General features: G+C 39.7%; 1 protein-coding gene across 3 annotated transcripts in view; it reads right to left on the bottom strand.

Annotated features, from left to right (window-relative positions):
• SUGCT (succinyl-CoA:glutarate-CoA transferase) overlaps positions 1–15,319 on the bottom strand; it is a 781,793-nt gene that overhangs the window by 95,222 nt on the left and 671,252 nt on the right. For all 3 annotated transcript variants that reach the window (XM_086697015.1, XM_025929553.2, XM_086697013.1), the window contains one exon: positions 8,862–8,925. In XM_086697015.1, the coding sequence (XP_086553141.1) occupies positions 8,862–8,925 (64 nt within the window). The remainder of the gene's footprint in view (positions 1–8,861; positions 8,926–15,319) is intronic.

Here is a 15,319-nt window from a genome sequence, read left to right as displayed (position 1 = left end):
GGCACCTAGGTATCTCAGTCAGTTAAATATCTGACTTTTCAGCTCAGGTCATGATCTCATGGTTTGTGGGTTCAAGCCCCTATGGGGTTCTGTGCTGACAGTGTGGAGTCTTGAGCCTGTTTTTGGTTCTGTGTCTCCCTCTGTCTCTGCCCCTCTCCTGCTTTCACTCTGTCTCTCAAAAATAAATAAATGTTTAAAAATAATTTTTTAAAGAAATAAAAAAAAAATGTCAGGTAGTCACAGAAGTACATTCAACTTTTTCAAATTTCACTATAAAATCCAGACATCAATATTCCAATAAGTTGGTTTGAGTTCCATTAACTCATAGCAGTGATTGTCCTTCCTGCCCCAACACTGACTAGTTAAAAACTGTTGCAGAGTCCAAATACAAATGTTAAAATATTATGGGGAAAAGACTTAACAAAAGTTTTATTTAAAAGAACTTAAAGAAGTGTCTGGGTGGCTCAGTCAATTAAGCCTCTGACTCTTGATTTCAGCTCAGGACATGACCTCACGGTTCATGAGTTCAAGCCCCACATTGGGTTCTGTGCTGACAGCGTGGATGCTGCTTGGGATTCTCTCTCTCTCTCTCTCTCTCTCTCTCTCTCTCTGCCCCTCCCCTGCTCAGGCTCATTCGCTCTCTTGCTCTCTCTCAAAATAAATAAATAAACTTAAAAAAATAAAATGAAAGAACTTAGAGCTGCTTGCTGAAAAACACAGATCAGGGTACAAGCAGGCAAGGGTAATTGAATTTAAAATCATTTCACATTTTCTTGACCCATTCGTCAGTTGATGGACACTTAAATGGAAGGTTGATGGGGGGATGGGGAAGAGGGAAATGTGGGTAATGGGCACTGAGGAGGGCACTTGTTGGGATGAGCACTGGGTGTTGTATGGAAACCAATTTGACAATAAATTATATTTAAAAAATAACACATTTAAAATAAATAAGTAAGTAAATAAATAAATAAATAAATAATAAAATCACTTCACAGGCACAGAAGACTACTTCCATTAAAATACTTCCCAGAAGTGCTACTGGAATCGGACAATTGCAGTACACACAGGGAAGTATCTGTAAATGGTTATGGTGAGAAAGTTTAGAGTTACACATCAAACTCTATTTCAGTGACAGCCTTTGAAATTTGGAACTCAAAACCAAGGTGATTTGGCACCTACATAGACCATGGAGGACAGCGTGTTCCACTCTGGCTAAAAGGCCAATGGGCAGCAGAATTACAAGATGCAAATGACAAATGGTGCCGTGGAAATGGGCAGTCCTTTGGAATGTGATAACAGTGGAATATCTTTCCACTACAGTCACAAATAAGGTGATGTTTATATAATGGCCAATCTCTTGTTGATGAAATGTTGTGTTGGTGTGAACTTTAACTTACTTTTTAATTTAGCAATTACATACAAAGTGCTATCAGTTTCATAGTTTAAACTTCAGGACATTATGAGTTTTACAAAAATCTCCAATGGAGTCAGAAGGTTTCTAGAAATTATACCTAAAAGCAGTCAGTGAGAACATCTGCCAAACCAGGTTGAGGCTTCTACCTGAGCTCCTCTTCCAGATCCCTTCTCCAGATACTAAGGACCTCAGAGACCTTGGCATAGATCTCCTTTACATTCTGATTTGTTTTTAGTTTGGTCATTAGTTCTGTGTTAGGTCTTATTCTTCCTGCCTCTGCCTACCTCGTCAGGGTGACTGTGAACCTGTCCCTCTCACTTTCTCCCTTTGAGCCCTTCCTCAGCTCCTCCTGTACACCAGCATGGCCTCCTGAAGGCCCCCACAGCCCACACCAGATTTGCCAACTGACAGCTGGACATTGTTTGTGTGTCTGTACATTTCACTTCTTAGGGAAGCCTCCCCTGATGCCACACACTAGATGAGGTCCCCCTGGTCTGTGCTCTCCCAGCACCCTGCTGTGGCCTCAGGTTCTCCATGGAAATGCTGATCCCCCTTTTCCTTCTAGTCCAATAAGCCCTCCCTGGTGAAGTGTAAGCCTCCTGAGCGACTGAGCCTGACCTGGGCACAGCTCTATTACCAGAGCTTCATCTGGCCAATAGAAGACCATAGATTGAAGTTTGTGTGTTTGAGATTTTACTACTCAACTCAGTTCTCAGGTTACATTAGTTAATTATGAGCATATTAGTACATTGTGGTCACTGTGCTGATACCTCCGTCATTAAACTAATGGTGACCTCCGACTAATGAACGCCGCCTTCCTGGGGACTCTTGGAATACCAGAATATTTAAGCCTGGCAAAGAGAGAAAGGATGCATTTTGTCATTTATATCCCCACTAAGAATTAATTTTTCTTAGTCTCTTTCCACTTTTAAAACTGTCAAACAGGCTTTAAAGCTCAAACGAGAGAGTAGTTTAATGAACAATATATGAAATAAAGAACAATGGTATGAGCTTAACTACAACTCATACTTACAGATCATTCATGAACATTAACTAGTTCATATGTTTTCAAAGACATGTATCCACACAAATGAAATTTCTTTCTTAATTATTTACTATAGATTGGAGGTAGTGGGAAATGATATGAAAAGGGAGTATGTTGCAACAGATATAAACTAATAAAGGAAATAGTTTAGATCATACTACTCACTTTAGTATCAATAATGATTACAAATATTGGAACAATATATTAAGTACTTACAATAATTATTTAAGTAGCTAAAAGAAATTTTGAAGAGGTTAATAATTTCCTATCCTTGTTAAAAGAATGTTAAAATTGATTGACCAAAACCTTTAAGGTATTGATCAATTAGTATCCTATATGAGAGCTCTAAACTGAGCACCTAAGGGAATGGTGTGGATTTATCATCTCTAAAAATGGTGCAATAAATATTGTATAAGAATTATTGCTGACCTCTTTGACCTCGGACAGAGAAACTTCTTACTGGACATGTCTGTGGAGGCCAGGGAAACAAAAGCAAAAATGAGCTATTGGGACATCATCAAGATAAAAAGTTTCTGCACGGGAAAAAAAAAGTCAGCTAAACTAAAATGCAATAGATGGAATGGAAGAAGATATTTGTAAATGACATACTGGATAAAGGGTTAGTATCCAAAATCTATAAAGAACTTATGAAACTCACCACCCCAAAAAAACAAATAATCCAGTAAAGAAATGGGCAAAAGACATGAACAGACACTTTTCCAAAGAAGATATCCAGATAGCTAACAGACACATGAAAAGATGCTCAACATCACTTCTCATCAGGGAAATACAAATCAAAAACACAACCTCATACCTGTCAGAAGCTAAAATTAACAACTCAAGAAACAACAGATGTTGCCAGGGATGTGGATAAAAGGGAACTCTTTTGCACTGCTGGTGGGAATGCAAACTGGTGCAGCCACTCTAGAAAACAGTATGGAGTTTCCTCAAAAATTAAAAATAGAACTACCCTACAACCCAGCAATTGCACTACTAGGTATTTATCCAAAGGATACAAAATTTGAAGGGGACATGCACCCCAATGTTCATAGCATCACTATTGACAATCGCCAAAGTATGGAAAGAGCCCAAATGTCCATCGAGTGACGAATGGATGAGGAAGATGTAATATATATATATATATATATATATATATATATATATATATATATACACACATACAATGGAACATTACTTGGGGATCAAAAAGAATGAAATCTTGTCATTTGCAACAATATGGATAGAACTCGAATGTTTTGTGCTAAGTGAAATAAGTCAGTCAGAAAAAGATAAATATCATATGATTTCACTCACATGTGGAATTTAAGAAAACAATGAACCTAGGAGAAAGGAAGGAAAAATAAGATAAAAACAGAGAGGAAGGCAAACCATAAAAGACTCTTAAATACGGAGAACAAACTGAGGATTGGTGGAGGGGAAGTGGGGGGGGCATGGGCTAAATGGGTGGTAGGCGTCAAGAAAGGCACTTGTGGGGATGAGCACTGGATGTTCTATGTAAGTGATGAATCACTAAATTCTATTCCTAAAACCATTATTATACTATATGTTAACTAACTTGGATTTAAATAAAATTAAAAAAAAAATTTTTAAAGAATTACTGCTGTTCTTCAAGAGACATATTTCTAGAACTGACTAAGATAGAAAACTTTTCAGGCAAATTAGTGCATTGTATGGAAAATTCAGTGAAAGTCACAAGAAATTCCTTAATATTAAAGGAAATTTAAATAGGTAGTTTTAGGTAATGTTAGTAAGGATTTTTATCGGAAATGTAAAGACACATATATAAATATATAAACTGCATGTAATGAATTCAAAAACATGTCTCCACTAGCCAACTAGAACACAATGTAGCATAATATCACTTTTAACTCCACTCTGGGTTTCCTGTTTTGGCAGATTCACCTCATTGAGGCATTGTGGGAGAAATAGAGGTGTTTCTGCAGCATTCAAACTATAGCCTAAAACTTGTCCAATGGGGACATCCCTTACAAAGAAAGGCGGAACTATCATAGGTAAATATGATAGTTATTTATCATATTACCTAAATATGATAATCAGTGAAAGGGGAAATCTACAGGAAAAATTGTAATTATTTACTTATAAATTCCCTTTACATTTAATACCTCTTACCCTGTCTGAGTGGCCTCGCAGTAGGATACAGTGAATTAGGAAATACAAGAGCAACTTCTTTTTTGACATCCATGAGCAGAATTGTCTCTCCTCTTTCACGGGGGGTCCAAATGTGCTGCTCTCAAGAGATGCTCAGATGCTAATTCCAAAAATAACCTAAACATATCCATTTCACCAGAAATCTGAGATTTCCTATACTGATAATCCTATAGAACGGGTACAAGGTAAGTCAATAAAGTAGATATACCAAAAATATGCCTGAACTCAATAGAAATTAAAGAAACAAAAATAGTATTTTCCAAAGGGAAATAAAGATAAAAATAACAGATAAAAACGAAAGAGCTGAAGATCTGAGAATTGTATTGTGGTAAATTGAATTTTTGGCCTCAATTATTTACCCCTCTTTGTGCCCAGGCTTCCATGTAACTCTGCAATTTCTCTTAAAAAGAGAGAAACATTCCTCCACTCCTTGGAACACAGCCTAAAACTTGCTTTGGCCAATGGAATGCCGACAGAAGGGTCTGCTAGTTATGCATCAGTTCTTCTGTGGCCTTGTGGTTTCTGTTTGCCTTCTTATTTTCCTGCCATTGCCATGTGAAGAATGCGAGAGATAAGTGGGGCAGAGCTGAGCCCATGTTATAGTGAGGAGCCACGCTTGGCCAGACCTGCACCCAAAAGCAAAGTCACCCAGGCAAGTCCAGCTTGGCTACCCCCTACCTGGTCTACGTGTGTGGAATAAATAAATGCGTATGTTTGAATGGAACTGAGATTTTTGTGGTTATTTGTTACACAGCATTATCATCACAGTAGCTAAGTGATACACTTATAAATTAAAATGAGCAAAAAGGGGGGCACCTGGGTGGCACAGTCAGTTAAGTGTCCATCTTCTGCTCAGGTCATGATCTCACAGTTCATGAATTCAGCCCCACTTGGGGCTCAGTGCTGACAGCTCAAAGCCTGGAGCCTGCTTCAGATTCTGTGCCTCCCTCTTTCTCTGACCCTCCCCTGCTTGTGCTCTCTCTCTTCCTCTCTCTCTCTCTCAAAAAATAAACATTAAAAAATAATAAATAAATAAAAATTAAAAATAAAATAAAATGAGCAAAAAGGGTATGCTTTTTCCTTAGGAATCTAAAAAAAAATATTTCTCTCTCCCCAAGATTGATGTTCATTCATTTGCCAGGAAAGCCAACAAATTCACAACTGATTGATTGAGAGAGTGCCAGAACCAATAACTTCATTGTAGGTTGACCACTGACTTACTTTTCTCCCTCCTATACCAACAACTATAATTAATTTTCAAATGTTTACCCTTTCCTCCCATGTATTGAGGATATTAATGACTATGACCTCATCTGTAAACTTGTAGAATAAAGTTTCATCAGAGGTTCTTGAATGTTCTTTAGATCCCATGGTTCCAAGCAGGTGTTTGGAGGAGACAGCCTGATGGAAGCAGTGGAAGAAAGCTTAACAGTTAGAGTGCTAACCTCTCAACCAGCAGGACTCTGCTTTAATATATTTTTGATATTGAGGTTTCACTTGGAACTCAGTTCCACTGTTTTAAAAATTAAAATTAAAAACTGCTGGATAGGGGCACTTAGGTGCTTCAGTCAATTAAGTGTCAGACTCTTGATTTCAGCTCAGGTCATTATCTCATGGTTCATGAGATCAAGCCCCCTGTCAGGCTCTGTGCTGATAGTGTGGAACTGCTTGGGATTCTGTCTCTCCCTCTTTCTCTGCCGCCCCCCCCCCACAAGATAAATAAATAAGTAAACATTTAAAAAGTAAAAATAAAAAAATAAAAAATATTAGCGAAAATATTTTTTAAGATCTCTTCACACTGAAAACACTGTGATTAAAATTTTTTGACCATCCCCACTCTTCACTGCTATTGCCATGACCCTAACTTAAGACAGAAGTCCCGTAACAACTTCCGAACGTGACTGCCTGCTTTTAGTTATAAATTGTGCCATTTCACTCCCCTGCATCAAATTAGAGTAAAACCACATCTGGTGGGGTGTCCCGGCTCTGCCTCTCTCTGCAGTCTGACTTCCCACCCCTTACCTCACCTTTCTTATTGGCTTAAAATACACCCTGCTGTTTCCCAACTCAGAGACTTCTCACATGCTGGTCCCTCTGCTTGGAATACCGTTCCCCTACTCTTCAAATGTCAACTTCTTATTATCCTTCAATTCTCCATTGATACATGACCAGGCTTTCTCTGATCACTCAAACTAATGTAAGTCCCATCTGCCTCCATTATTCTCTACGACAACACATGTTCTGTCTTTTTTTTTTTTTTTTTTTTTTTGGCACTTATCATGACTTAACCCTTATCAGAACATTTGTTGGTTGGTTTTTTTTTTTTTTTTTTTTCAGCGTTTATTTATTTTTGGGACAGAGAGAGACAGAGCATGAACGGGGGAGGGGCAGAGAGAGAGGGAGACACAGAATCGGAAACAGGCTCCAGGCTCTGAGCCATCAGCCCAGAGCCCGACGCGGGGCTCGAACTCACGGACCGCGAGATCGTGACCTGGCTGAAGTCGGACACTTAACCGACTGCGCCACCCAGGCGCCCCAATTGTTGGTTGCTTTTATTACCTGACTCTCCACTGAGTTTGAGCTCCATGTGGTCAGGTCTGGTTTATTTTTACATTCCCAGGACCCAAAGCATTGCCCATGTAATGTGTACATGGAGTATGCTCAATAATATGAGTCAATAAGTGACTGTCTTAGCTTTTATGATAATTCTTTTATTTTTCCTCCACCACCTGTCTACACCTCATAGCATTTCCCTGTTCACATGTGGTTCCAGTCTCTGACATGCTTACACCTGCTCTCTCTCTCTCTTAGTTACCTTCCTTAATTCCCAGACAGTGGTCCTTATACTCTTGTACATAAGAATTTTCTCTTTCAACTTACTTTATCATCCCACTTTCCTCTTCTTTTCCTTCTTGCACCAATGGTCATGATCTGATCTGTTCTGGGACTTTGTTATCAAGCTGATCCTGAATCTTGAAATTAGATTATAGCTACATAATACCTAACAATAGCAGGTATTCAATAAGTGCCATCTGATACCTAGAGAAGTAAATATTCTATGCTGTTTATTTATTTTGAGAGAGAGAGAGAGATAGCGAGTGAGCATGGGGGAGGGGCAGAGACGGGGGACAGAGGATCCAAAGCAGGCTCCGTGCTGACAGCAGAGAGTCTGATGTGAGGCTGGAACTTAACAAACTGGGAGATCATGACCTGAGCCAAAGTTGGACATTTAACTGACTGAACCACCCAAGCACCCCTCTATGCTGTTTTGACTCAGGTGAGTGAGGGGTTTGGGGAATGCCCAAATTTCAAACAAGGTAACCAGCACTCAGCTTCAAGCAAACAATGACCAAAGTTGTATCCTAACTAATTTCATTATCCTCTGTCAGAAGAAAAGACAAAAATAAGTGTATGGTTTATATATAGTCTATAAAAGAGGGACCCGAGGAACATGAACATGGCGTGTTTTCCCAGCAGTGCCCCAAGTAGAGACAACTGAGCTGAGGAACAGTAACATTATGGTTGTTAGAGAAGTGAGATTTGTCGGGGTAGCAAGCTGGTCATGAGCTCTCACTACAGTTTGGATGCTCTGAGGCTTCTGGCTGCTGGAAAGAGAACTCTCTCCCGGAAGTGAAAAAGTTGGCATTTTGGCTCGGACCAAAATGTCTTAGTGACTTTGTTTGGTATGAGTCAACTTAGAAAAATTCAATGTATTTTGAGTTAAGTGAAAATATTTTGTTTCCTTATCTACAAAGCTGAGATCCTCACCGTAAATCATAGTTCAGGAAAAAAAAAATGTCCTGGTCTGAGCAGCCACTAGCCTTCCCTGGATGCCAGTTCCATTGTGCCTGGCTTACCTTCCCATTCACCTATGAACCATGTGTAATTTCAGAACAGTTGCCACATCTATTGTTGTCTATCTTTGGCAGTTACATTGTGTAGTTTTGTGAGCACGTGATTACATAAAATGGAGTCAGATAATATGAGCAATTTTAGTTACCAGGGCAATCAGATATTCGTTAAAACGAAGACACAAGTCTGTAGCCTAGGTATATGTGCTTGTGGGTATGATTCTAAGGTTTCCCTTTTATCCAAATGAAGAAGTTGGATAATGTCTTGACAAACTGGGGAATCACCAGCTACCTGCAGGGATCAGCACAGGGAATAATTAATGAAGGAAGGTATTGAGGAAAATAACCAAAGTTTTCAAACCTGGGACTGAGATCTTCCCCACGGTCGGATGCTTCATCTCCATAATGAGGCCATTGTGTAACACCTTCAAATGTAAAAACAGAAAACTAAATTACAAAATAAAATTACTTAATCTCAAGGAGTTTGAAAAGCCCCCTGTTTGGCCCACCAAAGAAACATTGCAAAACACAGAATTTTCAAGTTTGGAATTTTAATTTGAAAGTAAATATTTGAAACAAAAATGTTTCCATCTTATATTAAACCAAGTGATGCCAAAAAGATTTAGAAGGCACTACATTTTTTTTACAAAGTCTTCCCACTCTTAAAAATGCTATTTGCTCCTAAATATACAGTATGATTTTCCCCTTTTCATCTGTGTTTGATCCTCTAAATACTGAAGCTCTGCCTCTTCTGGCATTACTTCATCACAGGCCATGGCCAAAGTCAACTGCAGAAGGACAGAATGGGAGGAAGAACCAGGACCAGGAACAGAGGAGTCCATGGGTATGGTACATGAGATCCTAGCAATTTATTCAGTGGAAGGTGTGGGAGTCAGTCCAGTTTGAAAGGTGAATCAGAATAACCAGAAGGCTCAGTGACTGCCGGAAGTGGACATATTCAGAGCTGCTGTGACCAGTAATAGGCAGGGCCAGCTGACCGGGAAGCCCAGAGTGGACTCATGTCAGAGGCTTGAGCTGGAGATTGGAACCAGTGACGTTTTGGGTGGTAATAAGACCATTATTATAAGACAAGATCTCAGAACTGGGAGTCAGTGGGGAGCTGGCAGGGAGGAAATTAGAGCAAACAAAACAAAACATAGACCCTGTCCTGAAGGGCTGGTTAGGTTCCCAGGCACTAGGACCACGATAGGTATTTGATGGTCCAAATAGCTTGGACCTCCAAGCTAGGTAGGTCCTGGCCTACCTAGACTTGGCCTCAGGTTCAGACTCAAGGCCAATTACTAGGACAGGGACATTCTATTAGGGACACAAGCAGAAGAAATGTGACTTGATGTTGAATTGCTTGACTACTGGAAAAGAGCTACCTACATCCTCGGCTTCCATTTTTCCTGTGGGGTGGGCAGGAACACAGAATCTGCCAGGGATCAAGTGCCCTCATAGGTAAAGGATGAGACAAGGGCATGGAACTAGATTCTAGACTACAAAAGTTGAATTCTGGGAGGCGAAACGTTTGGTCATACACAAATGAAAATTCTACAAAGTTGTTTTCCTTTGTTTAATTGTTTTTAATAACTACTGTCTCAAAGAACCCCAAAATTCAATTTACTATTACTATTACTGACTGTTCAGAGAGACATATATGGGTGACTCACATATGAATTGTGCTTTATCTGTACTATCTACCAAATGGAGAGCTTCTCTCTTCCTGTTTTGTACATGGATCTAAAGGGCAAGGGTTTCAGTGGCACAGTAAACTTGCAGACCATGATTTCATGCTAGCATACCCAAAAGCAGCAGTTGTAATGGCTCTATAGCATTTTGAGCTTCAGGTAAAAGCAAGATTTGCATATCCATATCCTTATCCTAGTCTTTTCCCAGAGTTAAAAGAGCATGGAATAAATAAACTAATAAAAATGTAAAACTCAGGGAAAGAGGTCACATTCCTTAGGCTCTCTCCATTTCCAGTGAGCTTTTTGGTCACATTGCAGAATAACCCACCAATAAGACAACCCTATAGGTGACATTTTAAGGTTAGAAGTAGAACTCTGCTGTGTCTAAATATTCTGGCTTCCACTGATTTCTTTGGGAATGGTCACCACCTTTGGGGTGATGCTCTTTAAACAACCGTGTCAACCTCCCTCAGTGAGGGTGATGCCACACCATATGGAGATCCTTTCTAGGGATGCCTTGCCTCTCTTTTGGAATCACCAGCTTTGCACCCAAGAGCTGGCCAGAGAAAATTCTTGCCAGTGTTAGAACTGAGCTATAATTTAACTCTGGTGTGGCTCGTTCTCAGCACCCGCCCAGCACAGCCTCCTCCTGTGTGGGGGTGGGGGCTAAATGCCAAGGCGAGGTGCTAAATCTCAGTTCTACTGAGGACAGGAACAAAAATACCAAGCTAAATTTCACTCGAAACAATTATCTGCACACTGAATCATTCTTCTCTTCTCGTATCTGTTGCCCTCGTGACTACCTCTTTGTAATAACACTGCAATGCTACTCACAGAAGACAAAAGTGAGTGTTCTCGGCTAAATATAACTTAACTGATATTGTTGAAATTAATTAACGCTGAATTTTAATCATGTAGGAAACGTTAAGTGTCAAACGTGAAAGGGTAGTTGGTAAAGGTCAAGGGACATATGTCACAGATCTGCAAAGCAAAAGCTAGCAGTTGATTGAAGTTTTTCATGGAAGCAGCTTAAAGAATGTGCTTCCTTCGCCTCTACCCTCATTACGGTCTGTGTATGATATTCCCAACATGAAACTTTGAAATCCAGCCTTACCAGTTCCTTTGCATTGAAAGTCCTTCAGTTTTAAGCAGAAATATAAATTCTTCTCATGTTTGGCTCAGGAAGGTTAACTGCGGTTTTTCATCTGCTACGGCATTTGTACAATTATGAAATAAATGGGCTAGTCTGAGCCCCCATCTTCAGAAAGATCTGACCTATTCCACTGCTTGGTTGCTATCCCCCTTTTTAGGTAAAGTTTGGAGTCAATACAATTCCATAGGCTTTCTTCTGTGAATCAGGTCAGATTATCTCGGGGAACAATCGAGGCCGTGGCACTGCTGTCCCTGGAAACCCTGCCTAATGACTCGGAATCTTGGAAAACTCTCCAGCCTTGTTTGTGGGGCAAGTCCTGCTCTGCTTAGTAACATATTCGAGAACCTCAGAACGCAGGCAGGCTGTCTGAATTTTAGCATAAATCTCTCCTGCTGCACTTCAAGCGTATTGTCTCTCCCTAACTTCACTGGAAACGGAGGACCTGGCGCTTACTAACATTTGTAGAACGCTTCTTTGGGAACGGTTACTAAATGTTCCCCGTTCCTTTTTCTCACCCAGCCTCATCACCCCAGCCTCTATTACCTCAACCTAGAAATTCAGATTTAAAGTGTTTCATTTTCATGGGGCGCCTGGGTGGCTCAGTCGGTTAAGCGTCCGACTTCGGCTCAGGTCATGATCCCTCAGTTTGTGAGTTCGAGCCCCCCCTCCCACTCCCCATTGGGAGTCACCACTCTGTGTCACCACTCTGTGCTGACAGAGCCTGGAGCCTGCTTCAGATTCGGTGTCTCCCCCTCTCTGCACCTCCCATGATCATGCTCCGTCTCTCTGTCTCTCAATAATAAATAAATGTTTAAAAAATTTTTTTAAATATAAAACATTTCATTTTGTGACCACTAACAATGGAATGGGGGAACCTCAGCTTTAGGGACCTCCAATACCATTTTCTCTCAAGGAAATGTCACGCCTGGAGCCTCAGTCTGGCCATCCAGGGCACCTGGGGGTACCTATTTCATTATTTTTGAATGAGGCAAGGAAGCTTCCCTAGAACTTTATAGTGGATTTCATCCTTCTTTCACTTATTTTATCCTCCCTAGATCTTTCATGGTTGGGTAGCTCTTCTAAATATCATTTCTTTTCCTTATAATTGCAAAAGCCTGTTCCTGACAAGAATAGAATTGTAGAGAGTGTACTAACCTCTTTAGCAAAGAATCGGGCCTATTTAAAATAAGGTCTTTCTTTCTTCTTCAAGAGTTTCAGAGATTGACAGGCTAATGACAGAGTCAAATGGTAATGTATTAATGATGGGGGGAAGGGGGGGAGTAAAATGTATACCTTGAAGTGAAATACGAGTGTAAGTTAAAGTAAGAAAGTCTTTTGATAAAGTCCTATGGCAGGAATGGCAGAACAAGTCTGTGATACAGCACTAACAGGAAAACAATGTAAAAAATAAAAAATCAATTCCCCCCTATCTCGGTGGTGAAAACCTCTAAGAAAAGCAAGAGATCTAGGTCAAGAGTAGAACTAACAAGGCATATTCAGATGAAAAGAGACTGACAGAATGGCGGCATTAAATGACATACACAAACGATATGTGTAAAGACCATATTAAAAATCAATATGATACCATGCATGACATTAACAGTGATGCTCAACAGAGAATGGACGATGAATAGAGACATGGCCAGTCATTCAGTTTAACAAACATCATAGAGCACCCATGTACTGAATGATAGCAAGGGGTTGGCAGTAAAAAGATGAATGAACTTGCATTCAAAGTGCCTATAATTAGAAGACAGGGTTGGGAATAAGAGACTTGAGCCGATTTTTATAACAGTTTAAGCTTCAAATGAAGGAGCAAAATCTAATAAGTAACAAGTAAGTAACTTTATCTACCTTGGAACGAAGCTAAAGGACATAGATCAAGGAGTTCAGTGGAAGTCACAACACAAAGATAATACAGAGATAAAACATTAGGTTAACAATTGCAAGGATATATATAATTACAGAAGCTATTGCTCAACAATACTCTGAAGGGTCAGTCATTGTGTTAGAAGGGAAAGAGTTGTCTCCATTTAATCCTCGCATGAACTAAACCCCGTAGGAATTATTCTCATCTGCATTTCTACTGATAAAGTGATGGAAGCCTAGAAAGGTTGAGAACTTGCCCAAGGTTTCACAGCTAATAAATGGTTGACTTTGGATGATAATTAAGGTGCCTCTGACCCTAAACACTTTGCCAGTTGGAGACTTAGTAAGAGAAAGAAAAAAAAAAAAAGACCAGCATAATTTGATTTACCATTAAAATAACTAGCTGATGTAGTCAATTCTGCAAAATAAATTAGTCAATTCACTGGGGCAAGAAAATCAGCCCAACGGATTGCTTGGCACCATATAGCCCAATTAGTTAATAAACTGAATGCTCCCTTGTAGCTAGCCAAGGCTACTACAGATACAAAGGCCGTGAAAAGAGGAAGGATTTTGGCCCCAGCATAGCTCAGATTTTGAAGGGGACAGACCCAGGGAGTGACCTTGGGCAAGGCACTTAACTACTCTGAGGATCAGAACCCTCCTCAGTAAAAAGGTGGCAATAATATCTGTTTCTCCAGAGTCTGTAAGGATTAAGTGAGAGATGGGCGCAAAACTGTGAGCACAGGGCCTTGGACACAGTGAACTCAAAATTCATGGCATCTATTCATCATTATCCGAGATCAACATATATTGAATGAACTAAGTAGCAAGTGCCTCCTTTTGGTTTCATTTCTTTATGGAGGGGGGGCAGGATTGGAGGCTGTTGTCTCTTTTAAGCTTTTAACAACTCCCTAGATTTCTCTAGACATGAAAATGTTACTGGGTCCCCAAAATATATTTATTTTTAAGAATTCAGTTATCAAGTTCCCGTGTTGCCTTGCTGCAATTTCCTCAGTTTCCTAAAGCTTTCCAAATATCTTGCATCTGCCTTAGTTATCTTGCCCATGTCTGAAGGCACTGCAGAGGCCATGCTGAGGAGCTATGCGAGGACCATGGTCATTAACAGTGAAGAGAGCCAAAAAGGGTGACGTGGGAATTCAGCAGAAACAGTGGATACGCGCATTATACGTGGGAAGTGAATCTACCACACTTGAACACAAGAATCATAGCATGCTTCTTTACGGGGAAAACTCAGAAAACCATTTCCAAAATATGCACTAATATCTTAGAAAGCAAAAAAAGCACTGGAGTGAACTAATTTATTGCATTGTCCACTCAGTCATTGCTTTAACTTGATAGGAAAACAGCAAAGACTAATATTTGAAAAGTTACATAACTGAAGGTCTAACACACAACTAATATGTTAAAAGTTAATTCAACTATTTTGAAAACCAAAAAATGCAAAAATAACACATAATTAATGGAAAATAATGAACAAGTAAACTTTCCCTTGATAATGGAGGTCAGATTTAAGTGATGACATTTTTGTTTTTCTTATTTCTTTTGAAACAATTGGCTGCAACCAAACTTACTATGGTGCTAATGCACACGACCGAGCTTTTGTTCCTCTTTTTTCTAATTAAAAACATGAATATTTGTTATTCAAAGAGGTATTATAACATATACATATAGTTTAATGAGTACTAATAAAAACTTAAGAATGCTTACATCTCAGGGGCACCAGGGTGGCTCAGTCAGTTAAGCATCTGGCTTCAGCTTACGTCATGATCTTGTGGTTCATGAGTTTGAGCCTCGCATCAGGCTCTGTGCTGAGAGCTTGCCTGATTAGGATTCAGTGTCTTCCTCTCTCTCTGCCCCTCCCGGGCTCACACTCTGTCTATCTGTCTCTCTCTCTCTCAAAAATAAACAAACATTTTTTAAAAATTAAAAAATAAAAATGAAAAAAAGAATGTTTACAACTCCAAGTTTGCCCCAATCCCTCCCTCTTCTGTCCCCAAATAATCACTCTGCTGGTTTTTTTCCTTCCTTTTTTTCCATGTTTGTATCCCATATGTTTATTTTATTTATTTTTAAAAAAAAATTTTT

Source organism: Puma concolor, chromosome A2 (genome assembly GCF_028749965.1).
Source record: "Puma concolor isolate L17-30 chromosome A2, mPumCon1.1.hap2, whole genome shotgun sequence".
NCBI lineage: Eukaryota > Metazoa > Chordata > Mammalia > Carnivora > Felidae > Puma > Puma concolor.
This window is presented reverse-complemented; position numbering and strand designations above follow the sequence as displayed.